The 15,656-nt window shown below is 40.8% G+C and overlaps 1 protein-coding gene across 15 annotated transcripts in view; it reads left to right on the plus strand.

The window, feature by feature from the left end:
- The first annotated feature begins 12,115 nt into the window (after nucleotides 1–12,115).
- LOC139414927 (MAP/microtubule affinity-regulating kinase 3-like) overlaps nucleotides 12,116–15,656 on the plus strand; it is a 109,986-nt gene continuing 106,445 nt past the window's right edge. For 8 of the 15 annotated variants that reach the window (XR_011634916.1, XM_071162563.1, XM_071162560.1 and 5 more), the window contains exon 1: nucleotides 12,158–12,815. Coding sequence is in view for 14 of the 15 variants with exons in the window: in XM_071162563.1 (XP_071018664.1) it covers nucleotides 12,765–12,815 (51 nt within the window). In the remaining variant the exon portion in view is untranslated. Of the gene's footprint in view, nucleotides 12,816–14,872; nucleotides 14,984–15,656 lie in introns of those variants that run through there. The other 7 variants (XM_071162573.1, XM_071162566.1, XM_071162569.1 and 4 more) reach the window with 3 other exon arrangements.

Raw genomic sequence — 15,656 nt, forward strand, 5'->3', positions numbered from 1 at the left:
TCCATATAAGGACATCAGTCAATTGACTGGTAATACAGATATGGGTCTGTTGGTCACAGATACCTTAAGGTAGGGGCGTGACTGGTTTTCTGATCTTCCGGTGCGTCTACGGTTTGGCTCATGCAGCGCAACACCACCTTCACATAGAGTAGATCAGGCTCTGTAATGTCCCACACGACGAAGTTGCTGGGTATTGACTGGAACATGCTGTCGTACAAGTCAATCCTGAGCGTCCCAAACATGCTCAACGGGTAACATGTCTGAGTATACAGGCCATGGAAAAAAAACGGACGTTTTCAGCTTCCAGGAATTGTGAACAGATCGTTGTGACATGGGGCAGTGCATTTTCATACAGAAACGTGATGTCTGCAGACACAGCGACCGGAAAATATTCAGACCCCATGACATTTTCCACATGTTATGTTAAATCCTTATTCTAAAATTGATGAAATGTATTAACAATTTCCTCTGCAATCTACACACTACCCCATAATGACAAAATGAAAACATGTTTTTGGAAATGTTTGTAAATTTAAAAACAAACACCTTATTTACATAAATATTCAGACCCTTTGCTATGATACTTGAAACTGAGCTCAGGTGCATCCTGTTTCCATTGATCATCCTTGAGATGTTCCTACAACTTGATTGGAGTCCACCTGTGGTAAATTCAATTGATTGGGCATGATTTGGAAAGGCACACACCTGTCTATATAAGGTCCCACACTTGACAGTGCATGTCAGAGCAAAAACCAAGCCATGAGGTCGAAGGAATTGTCCGTAGAGCGCCGAGACAGAATTGTGTCGAGGCACAGATCTGGGGAAGGAAAGCAAAACATTTCTGCAGCATTGAAGGTCCCCGAGAACACAGTGGCCTCATCATTCTTAAATGGAAGAAGTTTGGAACCACCAAGACTTTCTACAGTCGTGGCCAAAAGTTTTGAGAATGACACAAATATTAATTTTCACAAAGTCTGCTTTCACAAAGTCTGCTGAACTCGTCATCACTCACACCTGTGTTAATGAGAATTTCTGACATGATGTCAGCTGGTCCTTTTATGGCAGGGCTGAAATGCAGTGGAAATGTTTTTGGGGGATTCAGTTCATTTGCATGGCAAAGAGGGACTTTGCAATTCATCTGATCACTCTTCGTAACATTCTGGAAAAATGCAAATTGCCATCATACTAACTGAGGCAGCAGACTTTGTGAAAATGTATATTTGTGTCATTCTCAAAACCTTTGGCCACGACTGTAGAGCTGGGCGCCCAGGCAAAACTGAGCAATCGGGGGAGAAGGGCCTTGGTCAGGGCGGTGACCAAGAACCCCATGGTCACTCTGACAGAGCTCTACAGTTCCTCTGTGGAGATGGGAGAACCTTCCAGAAGGACAACCATCTCTGCAGAACTCCACCAATCAGGCCTGTATGGTAGAGTGGCCAGACAGTAGCGACTATGAGTTTGCCAAAAGGCACCTAAAGACTCTGAGACTTGTCTGGATCGAGGCAAAGATGTACAGAGCAGAGTACAGCGAGATCCAGAGCGCTCTGGACCTCCGACTGGGGAGAAGTTTCACCTTCCAACAGGACAACAACCCTGACGCTTCTATCACACCGACTGCGCCATTGCATTTTGAAACACCAGAATTACATTCATTTCCAATGGAACCCTGTGTTTTCCTTGCAGCATTGCGTTGCTGAGGCAGTTGCAGTGTGTTCGGTGTGGTGCATACATTGGATTTATAGAACGTTGGATTTATAGAACCTATACATCAAACTGTATGAGTAGACGACTTGACAGAAATGGGAGCAGAAGGTGAACATTGAACTTTTGTTGCACACATATCCAGATGATGCTGCGTATTATTTTGCGCAATGACGCTGTCGGTGTGATCAAAGCATAAGCATGCAGCAAGGACAATGCAGGAGTGGCTTTGGGACAGGTCTCTGAATGTCCTTTAGTGGCCCTGCCAGAGCCCGGACTTGAACCCGATCGAACATCTCTGGCGAGACCTGAAAATAGCTGTGCAGCAATGCTCCACATCCAACCTGACAGAACTTGAGAGGATCTGCAGAGAAGAAGGGGAGAAACTCCCCAAATACAGGTGTTTGTAGCGTCATAGCCAAGAAGACTCGAGGCTGTAATCGCTGCCAAAGTTGCTTCAACAAAGTACTGAGTAAAGGGTCCGAATAGTTATGTAAATGTATTATTTCAGTTTTTGTTTAATTAATTTTTAATTTTTTTTATAAAAACCTGTTTTTGCTTTGTAATTATGGAGTATTGTGTGTAGATTGATGAGGGGGAAAAAAATATTTAATTTTAGAATATGGCTGAAATGTAAGAGGTCTGAATACTTTCCAACTGCACTGTACCTGGTCTGCTGTTGTGAGGCCAATTGAAAGTATGGCCAAATTCTCTAAAACAATGTTGGAGGTGGCTTAAGGTATAGAAATGAACTTTCAATTCTCTGGCAACAGCTCTGGTGGACATTCCTGCAGTCGGCAGGAATGTACGCTCCCTCAACTTGAGACATCTGCGGCATTGTGTTGTGTGATAAATCTGCATATTTTAGTGGCCTTTTATTGCCCACAGCACTAGGTGGACCTGTATAATGATCATGCTGTTTAATTCGCTTCTTAATATTCCACACCTGTGGGTGGATTATCTTGGCAAAGGAGAAATTCCCACTTACAGGGATTTAAACAAATTTGTGCCCCAAAAAATTGAGAGAAATAAGCTTTTTGTGCATCTGGAATATTTTTGGGATCTTTTAATGCTTTACATGTTGCGTTTTATGTTTGTGTTCAGTGTACATCAAGTTCCTTGATGCTGCTGCCCAAGCCAACTACAAGGTCAAGTTCTATAAATATGGGAGCTTCCCTGGAGTCATTGGCTGTATAGATGGATGTCATATTCCCATTGAGTCTCCCTGTACAGCAGATGCTAAGGAGTATAGGAATCTTAAAAAAGGGCTTTCAATAAATGTACAAAGTTAGTGCACTCCCAATTTTCAGTTCTCCAAGACTCTAACATTGTTGCAGGTTGGAAAGATGCATCTCAAGACTCAAGGATTTTTTCAAAAACTCCTCTTTGTCTGCTCAGATTCAAGGGGGACAACATAGTGGAATATTTTACCTGGTGACAGTGGGTATGCACAGACCAACTTCCTGTTTACCCCCCCCCCCCATCTTCATGCAATAGGACTTGCGCAACAACGGTACAACCAAGCTCATATCCGCACCAGAGGTGTAGTGGAGTGCATGTTTGGTTTATGGAAGAGTCGTTTCCAGTGTCTCAGAAACACATTGCGCTTTCAACCAAGAAGATGCTGCATTGCAATAATTGTAACAGTAGTGCTTCACAATGACCTCAAACAGCATGGCTGCCCAGATCAATGACCTCAAACAGCATGGCTGCCCAGATCAATGACCTCAAACAGCATGGCTGCCCAGATCAATGACCTCAAACAGCATGGCTGCCCAGATCAATGACCTCAAACAGCATGGCTGCCCAGATCAATGACCTCAAACAGCATGGCTGCCCAGGTCAATGACCTCAAACAGCATGGCTGCCCAGATCAATGACCTCAAACAGCATGGCTGCCCAGGTCAATGACCTCAAACAGCATGGCTGCCCAGGTCAATGACCTCAAACAGCATGGCTGCCCAGATCAATGACCTCAAACAACATGGCTGCCCAGATCAATTACCTCAAACAGCATGGCTGCCCAGGTCAATGACCTCAAACAGCATGGCTGCCCAGGTCAATGACCTCAAACAGCATGGCTGCCCAGATCCTCACATTGAAGATTTGAAGATGAGTACCCAGATGTTCCCATGGTTGAGGCAGACAATGACAGAAATGGACTTGCCTGAAGAGATTATTTTGCTATGCAACACTTCTTACAAAGATACTGCAGCTCAAGTGATTGAAGGGAACAATAGTCATGGATTGATAACAAAAAAGGGTAAAACTTTGCAATAAGGTTACTTTTGTAAAGTATTGATAAAGGGGTTATAATTACATTAATAATGATTATTTAATCATTTGTAAATGCATTGTAAACCATTTATAAATGGTTATATCGCATTGGTCAAAATAGTGCAAGAACTTGCCAGTGTTTGCCAAATAGTGAGCCAATATCCAGCTATTAACCATTTATAAATGCACTTACAAATGCTTATAATATTAACCTTTATGGATAACCTTATTTTCAATAGTTGCACAGTTGAGCAATAGTTATTTTCTCACTTTTGGGTGTGATGCGTTGGTGCCCTGTCGCAGGAACAGTAGAGGTTGGTTTTCATGATGTGTCTTGACCCACCTTTCTAACCCTGGTGCCCTGGCCAAATTTCCATGCAGGACATTATTCAATCATCATTCCTAACATTTTACCCCTTACCAGATTATATCAACACATTTACCACTTCTCTGTGATAGTCCAAGTATGGTAAAATGCTCTGGTGTGAAATGGTAACTGTAAAATCTTTGGTTGTTGAAGCAGTGGAGGAGGTATCCTCTCACAACGTTGAATGTTTAGGTCTTCATACACACCGTTCATTGACTGAACATGTTTAACAGTGTTGAACCTTCTCTCATGTATGTAGTGATGAGTACCTAGTACTGCCTATAAGCAGGGGTGTAAAATAATTAAGTAAAAATACTTGAAAGTACTAAAGTCATTTTTTGGGGGTATCTGTACTTTACTGTTTATTATTTTTGACTATTTTTACTTCACTACATTCCTAAAGACAATGATGTACTTTGGTCTAGTGGTCTAGTTCACACACTTTTCAAGAGAACATCCCTGGTCATCTCTACTTCCTCTGATCTAATGGACTCACTAAACACTTGCTTTGCTTGTAAATGATGTCCGAGTGTTGGCGCGTGCCCTTGCTATCAGTAAATTAAAAAAACAAGAAAATGGTGCCGTCTGTTTTGCTTAATATAAGGAATTTGATATTATGTATACTTTTGATACTTAAATATATTCGAGCAATTACATTTACTTTAATACTTAAGTATATTTAAAACCAAATACTTGTAGACTTTTACTCAAGTAGGATTTTACTGCATTACTTTCACTTTTACTTAAGCCAATTTCTATTCAGGTAGATTTCTTTACTTTTACTCAAGTATGACAATTGGGTACTTTTTCCACCACTGCCTATAAGTATGTCTAAGCTTTGAGTGAACTCCCAAATCATCTATAAAATGATTTACCCACATTTAGAACTGCTAGAATTATATGTTATTTTAAAGTGGCAATCCACTAACCATTAACCTATTTAATCCCATCAGTCACAATAGGGACCGTAAAAAACGTCTTCAGTTATAAGGCTCTAAAAATGTTACTGAATGATCTATCAATGCATGTCCAGCAAATATTGAAACAATAAATGGTCTCAATGAATGATGTGCAGTGTCACATGTTTAGTGTAAATTGTCACATGACCAGATCTGTTTACTTCCTGGTTGCACCATGAGAAGAGGATGGCTGCATCAAAGCTCCCAAACAAAAGGTTAGTAAACTAATGTTAGGACAAAGATTTTTGGTACACATCATCTTTAAGGTGTCTAGTTTTGATATATGCATTTGCAATTACTCAACTTTGTTCAGTGTGGTCATAGAATGTGTAAACATGTTGACGGCAACAATAGTGACCGGAGGGATAACACAGTGCATCTTGGTATACACATACTGATACACATTCATAGTTCTAGTTTTACCTAACTTTCTACTCTGTTCTTTCTTTTAGATTCACTTTGAGTCAAGTTCTGGATATGTTGGATCTAGGTGACAGCCCAGACAAGGCAACATTGCAGTTATCCCTCAAAACTGAGAAAGATGCTGTCCTGAGTGATTGTGATTGCGATGGGTCAGATATGGACAACGGACAGGCCATTTGCCAGCCAGGCTGTTGAATGCATATGCTGAACCTATGCAAACAGATCATGACAGGAACAACGTGAACATCAGTGATGATGATGAAGAGCCAAGGGCCTCTACCCGCCAGAGGGTCCAGTCAGAAGAGCCAAGGGCCTCTACCCGCCAGAGGGACCAGTCAGAAGAGCCAAGGGCCTCTACAAGCCACGGGGGTCAGTCAGAAGAGCCAAGGGCCTCTACAAGCCACGGGGGTCAGTCAGAAGAGCCAAGGGCCTCTACAAGCCACGGGGGTCAGTCAGAAGAGCCAAGGGCCTCTACAAGCCACGGGGGTCAGCCAGAAGAGCCAAGGGCCTCTACAAGCCATAGGGGTCAGCCAGAATATCCAAGGGTAAAGCTGCAGGTGGTCAAAAATAAAGATTGAGCGTTCAAATGATCAAAGAGGCCTGCCACCGATGTGATTCCAAAACACATAGTATATAGCCCAAATATGCCAAAGTTTGGCACGAAACCACTGAGCCATGGAAGGAGGTCTTTACTGGTTGCTACTGTTGAAGATCAGGCAAGATATGACAAAGCTTCTCACTGGCCAATCAACACGATGCACCGGTTCCACAGAAGTCGTCATTGTGACAAACGTACTACCTATGCACGTGAGAAATGCAAAGCGCCACTGCTTTATTGAGTGCTTCAAGATATACCATGGGCAGTAGAAAAGGAGATGAGACCGAATGAAAAAGGTCTGACAAAGACAATAAAATAAAAATAGAAAAGTCGATAAAGGGTGAGGAGAAGAGGTACAACGGACTCTAGGAAGAAAATAAAAGTCAAAGGGTGAGGAGAAGCAGTACAACGGACTCTAGGAAGAAAAGAAAAGTCGACGAAAAAGACAATCAAAATGACTGAAATGTTGTTGGAAAAGAAGGTCATTTGATTCAAGACATCCTGTATGACAGTAGGTCTGACTGATCGTAGTTCAAAACAGTGATGCACAAACTAATCTTGCACTTGGTTCTGAAACCTAACTCTATGATATATATATAAGCACTCATTGTACAGTGGCGCTTTAAAAAAATTATATATATATATATATATATATATATAATTGTATTTTGTTCAGTGTAGGCCTCTACTTGAATGCATATTCTACAGGCTACCTCTATCCTAAATGTTACCTTTATGTTCAGTGGGAATGACTCACACGACTGCTATACAGTTGTTAGTGAATGTTGCACTAAAATGTCACAATGACAATTGTTACAATGAATATTGCACTAAAGTACAAGTTCAAATGTTACAATAAAGTTACAATATTAATGTTTCAGTACATGTTGCACTAAAGTAACAATGTTGAAATACATTGATGGCTGTTGTCTTTTTGTCTTTGCTCTCAGTATTCACAGCGTGTTGTATAAAGGGTTTTTGATGTGTAAAATAGTCACACTAGAATGTGACAGGGCATTCTAGTGGCAATGCTGGGGACTGCTAGTGACAGAGTTTTAAATGTGTTAATAACTTGTTTTGAATATATAAGAACTTTGATAACTGCACAGGAGAAACATGTTAATTCAGTATACGTAACATTATCCCACCGGTCACAATTGTGACCGACCATAAAACACACCTACCTTTCCATTAAAATTACAAAAAAGAATGATGGATTACTTCAAAGGGTTACTAATGACACTTGATTTGGATATTTTCACGTCTGGGAAAAATTCAGGATTAAATGGGTTAAAAAATGAGTTACCAACATTTCTAACTGCTGAAAAGATACCTTTCAAGAAAGTGGAAACCTACTTGCCATTTACTAATGAGTTAGGCCTACCAATATAGCGTATCAAAATACACTGTATTTTAAAAGAAAGTGGAAACCTACTTGCCATTTACTAATGAGTTAGGCCTACCAATATAGCGTATCAAAATACACTGTATTTTAAAAGAAAGTGGAAACCTACTTGCCATTTACTAATGAGTTAGGCCTACCAATATAGCGTATCAAAATACACTGTATTTTAAAAGAAAGTGGAAACCTACTTGCCATTTACTAATGAGTTAGGCCTACCAATATAGCGTATCAAAATACACTGTATTTTAAAAGAAAGTGGAAACCTACTTGCCATTTATTAATGAGATGCAAACATTTATAAAAGCATATAATCTCCTCAAATATGCAATACATAGTAAGGGACATGCAATTTAATAGAAAGATACATTGATAAAGCAATTTTAATTGCAGTGACTCAAATCTGTAGCCTATCATTGGTATAGTGGGTAGGCTGGTTTATTCACATAAAAAGCCCAGGGGGGAAGATATTTTTCTCCCCTTTTTAACATTACAAGTCAGAATAGAAATTGACAACAGATTAACTACTTAAAATACAACATAGGGTCTCATGGTCTCCTTCGGTGTCTTCATCTGTTGCTTTCTTGTTAAGAATTTTCCCAGCCTGGAGTCAGAGACCTCCTATAAGGTCTCAGAGATCTCCAAAATGATCTCTGACTCCAGGATGGGAAACTGCTTTGTGTTTGTCCTCCAGGCCGGGTTAGTGACACAGTCTTCGCTCCTGGCTGCTGCAGATCTAGCGGGCTGACCTTCATCCTGTTTTATCCCCTCCAAGCTATGGTGATAATCTGCCTCTAGAAAATGTTTACATTGTTTGGTTTCGGTAATTGCTCCAATTCCACACAATGTTTATGTATTGGTGTCCCATCTCTGTTTTTGAAGCATCCTCAGGTCAGCACCAAGTGCACATCATTAATCTAACTAGGCTACACAAAGATTAACTGGTTAGTCCTTACTTCCTTTAGCATGGAACTCCCTAGTCTAGAACTAATTAATCTGAAGTTAAGCAACGTCTCAGAAATACATGTTTTAAATCTGGATTAATTTAAGTATAATTAACCTAGTCCTGATTTTAATTAAAATATGTCTGGGAAACTGCCCCTAAATCTACAAAACAGCAGTGATTTCACAGAACTGCTCATCTGTGATCACATGATTCCATCAGGAAGTTTCCATGATATTTCCTGAAGATAAAATCAAAGCATTTTCTCATGCTTTTATCAGATCAAAAACATGTTTAGCTTTCGGTACAGTACTTGGTTCCTACATCATGTGGGTTTGAGTATGTGTTTTGGTTTATGAGGAACAAAGGGATTGTGAGTAAATGACCACGCTAATTCAGCAGGCTGAGAATTGCAATTTTAGGACAAGGTTTGATGCCATGGACTATGGAATAAACAGGTTCCAACTATATCCACAAGAAGGAGCCATTGACTGCTATTGAAAGGAAGATTTCATGACCTGCTAAAAGCAAAGATTTGTATAACCAACCCAAGATAGACCAGAGCCTGTCGTTTCCATTGGGTGAAAATTAATCATAGTGGGAAATAATTTGCATATTTCACTTAGGGGACGCCTACTCTGTGAAGTGCGCTGTGCATTAACTCAATTCGCCCTTGCACTCCATGACACATTTTTTTTTAAAGAAACTATGGCAAAGGGTAAAGTCTACAAAAACGCAGTCCACTCTGTTGTTACAGATTATAGCTTTGGAAATCGAAAACTATATGGAGAACAAATGTTTCATCGATGAGAAAATTTACAGAATGTCTGCCAAAATCCATCTCGCTCCAATTTCTCCCACTAACGGGCACTGAGCTTCCTCTCATCGCCATATTTGGTATTGAGTGGCAACACCAACCGAATGCATAACATTTATCCGGGGAAATATCTGTCTCATTGTTCGAGCTGTACTAAAAGTGCACAGCCTACGAACCATGATCTATAAATATTGATCTCACCAGATGTACAAATATTTCACCGGATGTATAAATATGAAGCATCCGGTTGGCGTTTCCACTCACTACCAAGTATGGGAGTGGGAGAAGATGGAGGGAGATCGATTTTGGGCGACATTCGGCTAAGTTTCTCATCGATTAAACATTTGATCTTAATACAGTTTTCTGTTTCCAAAACTAGAATCTGTTACGAACAGACTGGACAAAGTTTTGTAGACTTTATCCTTTGCCAAAGTAAAAAGTAAAATGTGTAGTGCATAGTTATTCAAATGTGTAGTGCAATTGAGTTATTGCACACGCGAACCTCAGAGTAGGCATGCTAGAATGCGCCAATAGGCTCTTACTAGCTCGTGGCTCTGCCCACCTCCTTGTTTGTAGTTATTGAAAAAGTATTTTCTATCCGTGTAGCGAAACAGGATGGTTCGTACAAGGCTAAAAAAGTGCATACCAGTTGTCATGTTCCCACGTAAACCACCAGAGAGAGATATTACCTACAATTTCAACTTTAATCCAGGAACAACAACAAAAAACTACAAATTAGAAATTTTAAGATTTTTATCAAGCACAGATGTGAATAAAGGTCAGTAGTAGGTCAGTACTCGACTCAAGTAAGTCATTATACTCAACATAGTTAGACATTCTACTATCCTATGACAATAAGAATGACAGCTCAAAATAATTTATTAATCAATGCCTGAGTGCAAATAGAGAACTGAATGTCAAAACTGATGTTAGCGCCAGACTAGCCTCGTCGCGAACCAGGCACAATGACGTGATTTTGGAGGTATGGCAACATTACCGTCAGACTAAATGGAATAACTCTGTGGACGTGATTGGGAGTCCCATATTGCGGCGTACAATTGGCCCAGCATCGTCCGGGTTTGGCCGGTGTAGGCCATCTTTGTAAATAAGAATTTGTTCTTAATTGGCTTGCCTCGTTAAATAAATGTTAAATAAAAAAAGTATTATAATAATACTGTAGCTGTCATTTGATATTAAAGAAGTTGTTAAACACCTGAAGGTTATGCCCTCGACATATATGAGGTTTTGCATACTTCAAATCAGTAGATATGTATTTAGTACCAGTATTGGTAGACATGTCTTACCCATGCAATGGACAGAGATTGTGGACATCAACAATACATACTTACCAAAAGTAATGCTTTTCATTGTCCAGAATACACTTTGTCAACAGAAATTGTTGTACTATACAGTAGGTTGGAATCCTTCAACACTGGTGGATAAACACCACTTTACACTTGTAGATTTATAGAAATCTAACTTGAATTAAATGTAACTTGGATCATACTAATCTTAGGCTTTAAAAAAAATTCATATTCAGGTAGACGGGGCCTTGAATGTTATAATCTACTCACATGAGATGCAGGACCAGAGTCAGTGTGATTGATTGATTCACAACGACGCAACATGGTGAGTGATAAATGGGTTTTGCTGTCAAATGTTCCTTAAACTTTTCGATAGGCCTTGTGTGTGTGTGAGACAGAGAGACAATATAATATTGTGTGTGCAAGTGTCTGTGTGATCACCCTGGAAATATACAAAGATACCTTTGTGCTAATGAGGTAGGGTCAGTGTGACATGTGAGTGAACTCCCAGGCTCCTCTCTGCTGGTCGAGTGCCCTCCCTGTGACAGCCAGGGCGAAACTGCACGTTGTTGCCCTGGAGACCATCTCATGGTGAGAGAAGAAGACAGTTTTTTTTCTCACGTGAGAGAGAGAGAGAGAGAGGGTGAGAAGAGAGAAAGAGAGAGACTTGGATTTCAAGCCAATATCCAACTGTGTTTTAGAAATAAATCAGTCTTCCTTTAGAATTGTTTTTTTTCCTATATCTTTTCCTGTCTTTCTTGTTTGCTCCGCCTCCACCACTTTGTTATGCAGACTGTTTTCTCTTTCTCTGTGTTTCTTAATTTTCTCTGTGTCTCTCTGTGAATAGACCCTTTGATGGTGTGTGCTGGCCACACAGGAAGTGCACTGCTAGAGGTGCGGCTCATGTGAGAAACACAAGACAGGATGCAGTGTGTGTGTGTAAGCATGTGAGACCGAATGACTGTTGTTACAATATAGATGGAACTTGTCTCAGATTAGACCCCCAATCTCCATCCTGCAAGCAATTAACTGAAAGTGTTTTTTAGTTGTTTCAACAAAAAAAAGTTTTTATTTTAGGAGAATAGATTTGGGAGTTCAGAATCAGAGAGATGGAGTGGCACTAAAAATAAAAAGAGTCAAATCAATCTGTGCTTTCAGTTGTTTCACATGCACGGGTCAGTAGGGCCAACCTAAATGCCTCTAGTCACGGTAGGCAGGGGTATTTCATGTATTGTGCAGCAGGTAGATTTTTCTCTCCAGTAATCACCCTAGCAACAACAAACAGCTCTGCCCCAACCGAAGCTCCAATAAGCTTTAAAGCCATGTCTTTCCTCACTTCCTCTCAACGCATTGGGTTTGGTTTGGCACTCTCCAGTTAGCAGGCGGCCATCTTGGATATAGGAATCAAGAAAACTACCCTTACTTTTGGGATGGGGAGGACTTTAACCGAACTTGGGTCTTTCGGGGTACCAGCACCGTCGGAAAACGGGGCAGCGCGCGTCGGAAGCTGAAAATCAATAGTAACCCAAGCCGCCAAAACTGGCTGCAAATTCTGAGACCGGTTTTACGTTAACACCCCTTCCCCTCCCCTTTTTCCTTGACTAGACATTCTGTGCATTTGTAGAGAGCCCGTGAACTATTGGAATACAGTTTATTCAGTTTTAGTTCCCTAAAAACGAATTGGAACATTTTGGAGCTCGGGGTTATGGTTTGTTGTTGGACAACCTTTAGTGGGTTGTTGTGTTTTTCGCAATCTGTCCCACCTCTGTACAGTAATGCGGTTCGACAATTTACCTAATTAATCTGTGGTCTAGACATCTTCCAGCGTGTGTTTGCTGGAATTTCGGCGTTGCGTTAAATCCATGTTCTTCAATAGCATTTGTAGACCTGCTTTCCTCCTGTTGGGCTAAGGTGCAACAAAATAAAAAAGGAGACCCAGAACGCCGAACCACTTCGTGGAACAAGACATTAACATGTCAACCAGAACGCCACTACCTACTGTCAATGAGCGTGATACTGAAAATGTAAGTATTTGTTCAAGTAAGTTAGGCTTTAACGTTACTCCTTTCAGCTCTAAAATTGGCATTGACCAACTTTGTAAGAATTATGTTTGTGCCAATTTAGGTGTCATAGTCTACATGTTATGATACTTTCAAGACAACTGGGAATTGAGAGAAAAAAAGAGGTCAAAACATGACGTCAGTGAACTTCAGGTCGGAAAGTCAAATCAATTATTATTTGTCATATGCTTCGTAAACAACAGCGAAGTGCTTGCTTACTGGCCCACCCAAACAATGCAGAAAGGGAAAAATAAGTGAAATGGTAGAAAAATAATAACACCAGAAATAATAAAAATAATAACACAATTAATGAATGATAACTTGTCTATCTATATACACGGGGTACCAGTACCGAGTCGATGTGCAGGGGTACGAGGTGATTGAGGTAGATCGAGTATATACATATAGGTAGGGATAAAAATGACTATGCAACAGGATAGATAATAAATAGTAACAGTATGTGATGAGTCAAGAGTTAGTGCAAAAAGGGTCATGCAGATATTCTGGGTAGCTATTAGTTAACTATTTATTTCACTATTTAACAGTCATATAGCTTGGGGGTAGAAGCTGTTTAAGGTCCTGTTGGTTCCTGACTTGGTGCATCGGAATTGCTTGCCGAGTGATAGCAGAGAGAACAGTCAATGATTTGGGAGTTTGGAGTCTTTCAAAAAATATTTAGAACCTTTCTCTTACATCTCCTGATGTAGAGGTCTTGGAAGGCAGGGAGCTCGACCCCAGTGATGTACTGGGCCATACGCAGTACCCTCTGCAGTGCCTTGTGGTCGGATGCCAAGCAGTTGCTATACCAAGATGATGCAGCCAGTCAAGATGCTCTCAATGGTGCAGCTGTAGAACGTTTTGAAGATCTGAGGGCCCATGCCAAATCTTTTCAGCCTCCTGAGGAGGAAGAGGCATTGTCGTGCCCTCTTTACGACTGTGTTGGTGTGTTGTGGACCATGATAGTTCCTTAGTAATGTGGACACCAAGGAACTTGAAGCTCACGACCTGCTCCACAACAGCTCTGCCCTCTGTTACCTGTAGTCCATGATCAGCTCCTTGTCTTGCTGACATTTGAGGGAGAGGTTGCTGTCCTAGCACCACACTGCCAGGTCTCTGACCGCATCCCCGTAGACGGTCTCATCGTTGGAGCTCTAGGAAGATGCCTGTTTCCATCTTGGAATTCCGGGTTGGTTGACTGTAAAAAAAAAATATTTTTTCCCAGTAGAAGCTTTTTTCTCTCTCTAAAGTTTCCAGGTGTCTTGAACACACTGAAGTCAGATTTCCGAACTCTGAGTTCCCAGTTGTTTTGAACCCTCGGAAGTCCCGAGATTAAGTTCCCCGTTGTTTTGAACGCGACACCAGTCAGGCCAGAAAGCTCTAATATACAGTGCGCTCGGAAAGTATTCAGACCCCTTGAAGTTTTCCAAATGTTGTTACGTTACAGCCTTATTCTGAAAATTGATTAAATAAATAACTAAATCAGCAGCAATCTACTCACAATACCCAATAATGACATCACAATACCCCAGATTGACAAAGCAAAAACAGGTTTTTATAAATTTTGAGCAAATTCATAAAAAACAAACATACCATATTTACATAAGTATTCAAACCCTTTGCTCTGAGGCTCGTAATTGAGCTCAAGGTGCATCCTGTTTGCATTGATTATCCTTCAGGTGTTTCTACAATTTGATGGGAGTAAATTCAATTGTGGTAAATGCAATTGATTGGACATGATTTGGAAAGACACACACCTGTCATCATTTATACACATCACATCATTTATAACTTTTAAGCATGGGAAACTACAGGTGAGTTTACCTGCTGGCGCAAGGTGTAATCTTTACATTACAAAGATGCCTGCTTTGTTACTGGTTGGCATGGCATTCTGGGGTATATAGGTCAACCAGCACACACTATAATTAGGACAAGCTCTGTGCGCCCACCCCCTTGGAGTTGAGCGACAGGTGCCCAAAACGTGTTCACACGCCTCTGAGCATCAGTGAGCGCAATTTGGATCAATGAACTGTCACCAGCACAAAACCGGACAGGCAGCCTGCTCCGATGCCATTCAGATCGCCAGTGCTAGGATGAAGGGCTCACACTCTGTAAAAAGGCACCGCATCACCATAGTAAGTATTCGTTTTCTTCTTGGAAGTGACCCATTTTGGGGGGGGGGGGTATTTTGAAGTTTTCAATATGCGCCACAGTACTACGCGAGAGATACTTTTTCTAGGCGAAGATAACGTAGTTATTCAGTTGAACTCGATTGCAAAAGTATCAATAGGGCTATTTAAGTGTCTCAGAGTTCGTACTACTTTTGCGTAAGGTTTTGGTGTTTGGAGACATACGAATTATGTGTGCAAATGGGCTTTTTTTGTGAATTTGTGTGCGTCCTATTTATAAAGACCTCCTTTGTGCCTTATCAGTAATTTGTGTCGAGAGGTCACAAGGCTTAGGAATGTTTTTCCCGTAGTGGCCACTGTATGCTGACCTTGATGACACGTTTATGGTAAATGGTCCTACTCTCTCACTTTTAGAGAGTAAGCAACCAACAGAGACAGACGATTTCAAAAACCTGTATTTTGCTACTCAGACTTGTCACTTTCAAGTCTGGGTTGATAAATTGGCCCTGTGGTGATTTTAAATTAGTCCCCTTGATCACACGGCACATAATTAGGCTATGTCTGACTCATGACGACATGAATTGAAGAACCTTTCACAATGGAGCCATTACTTGACACAATACGATTCCATCCCTGACCAAGTCTTTGACACTCTACGATTGCAACCTTGGTCTGTTAT

This window comes from Oncorhynchus clarkii, chromosome 8 (assembly GCF_045791955.1).
Source record: "Oncorhynchus clarkii lewisi isolate Uvic-CL-2024 chromosome 8, UVic_Ocla_1.0, whole genome shotgun sequence".
Classification (NCBI taxonomy): Eukaryota; Metazoa; Chordata; class Actinopteri; order Salmoniformes; family Salmonidae; genus Oncorhynchus; species Oncorhynchus clarkii.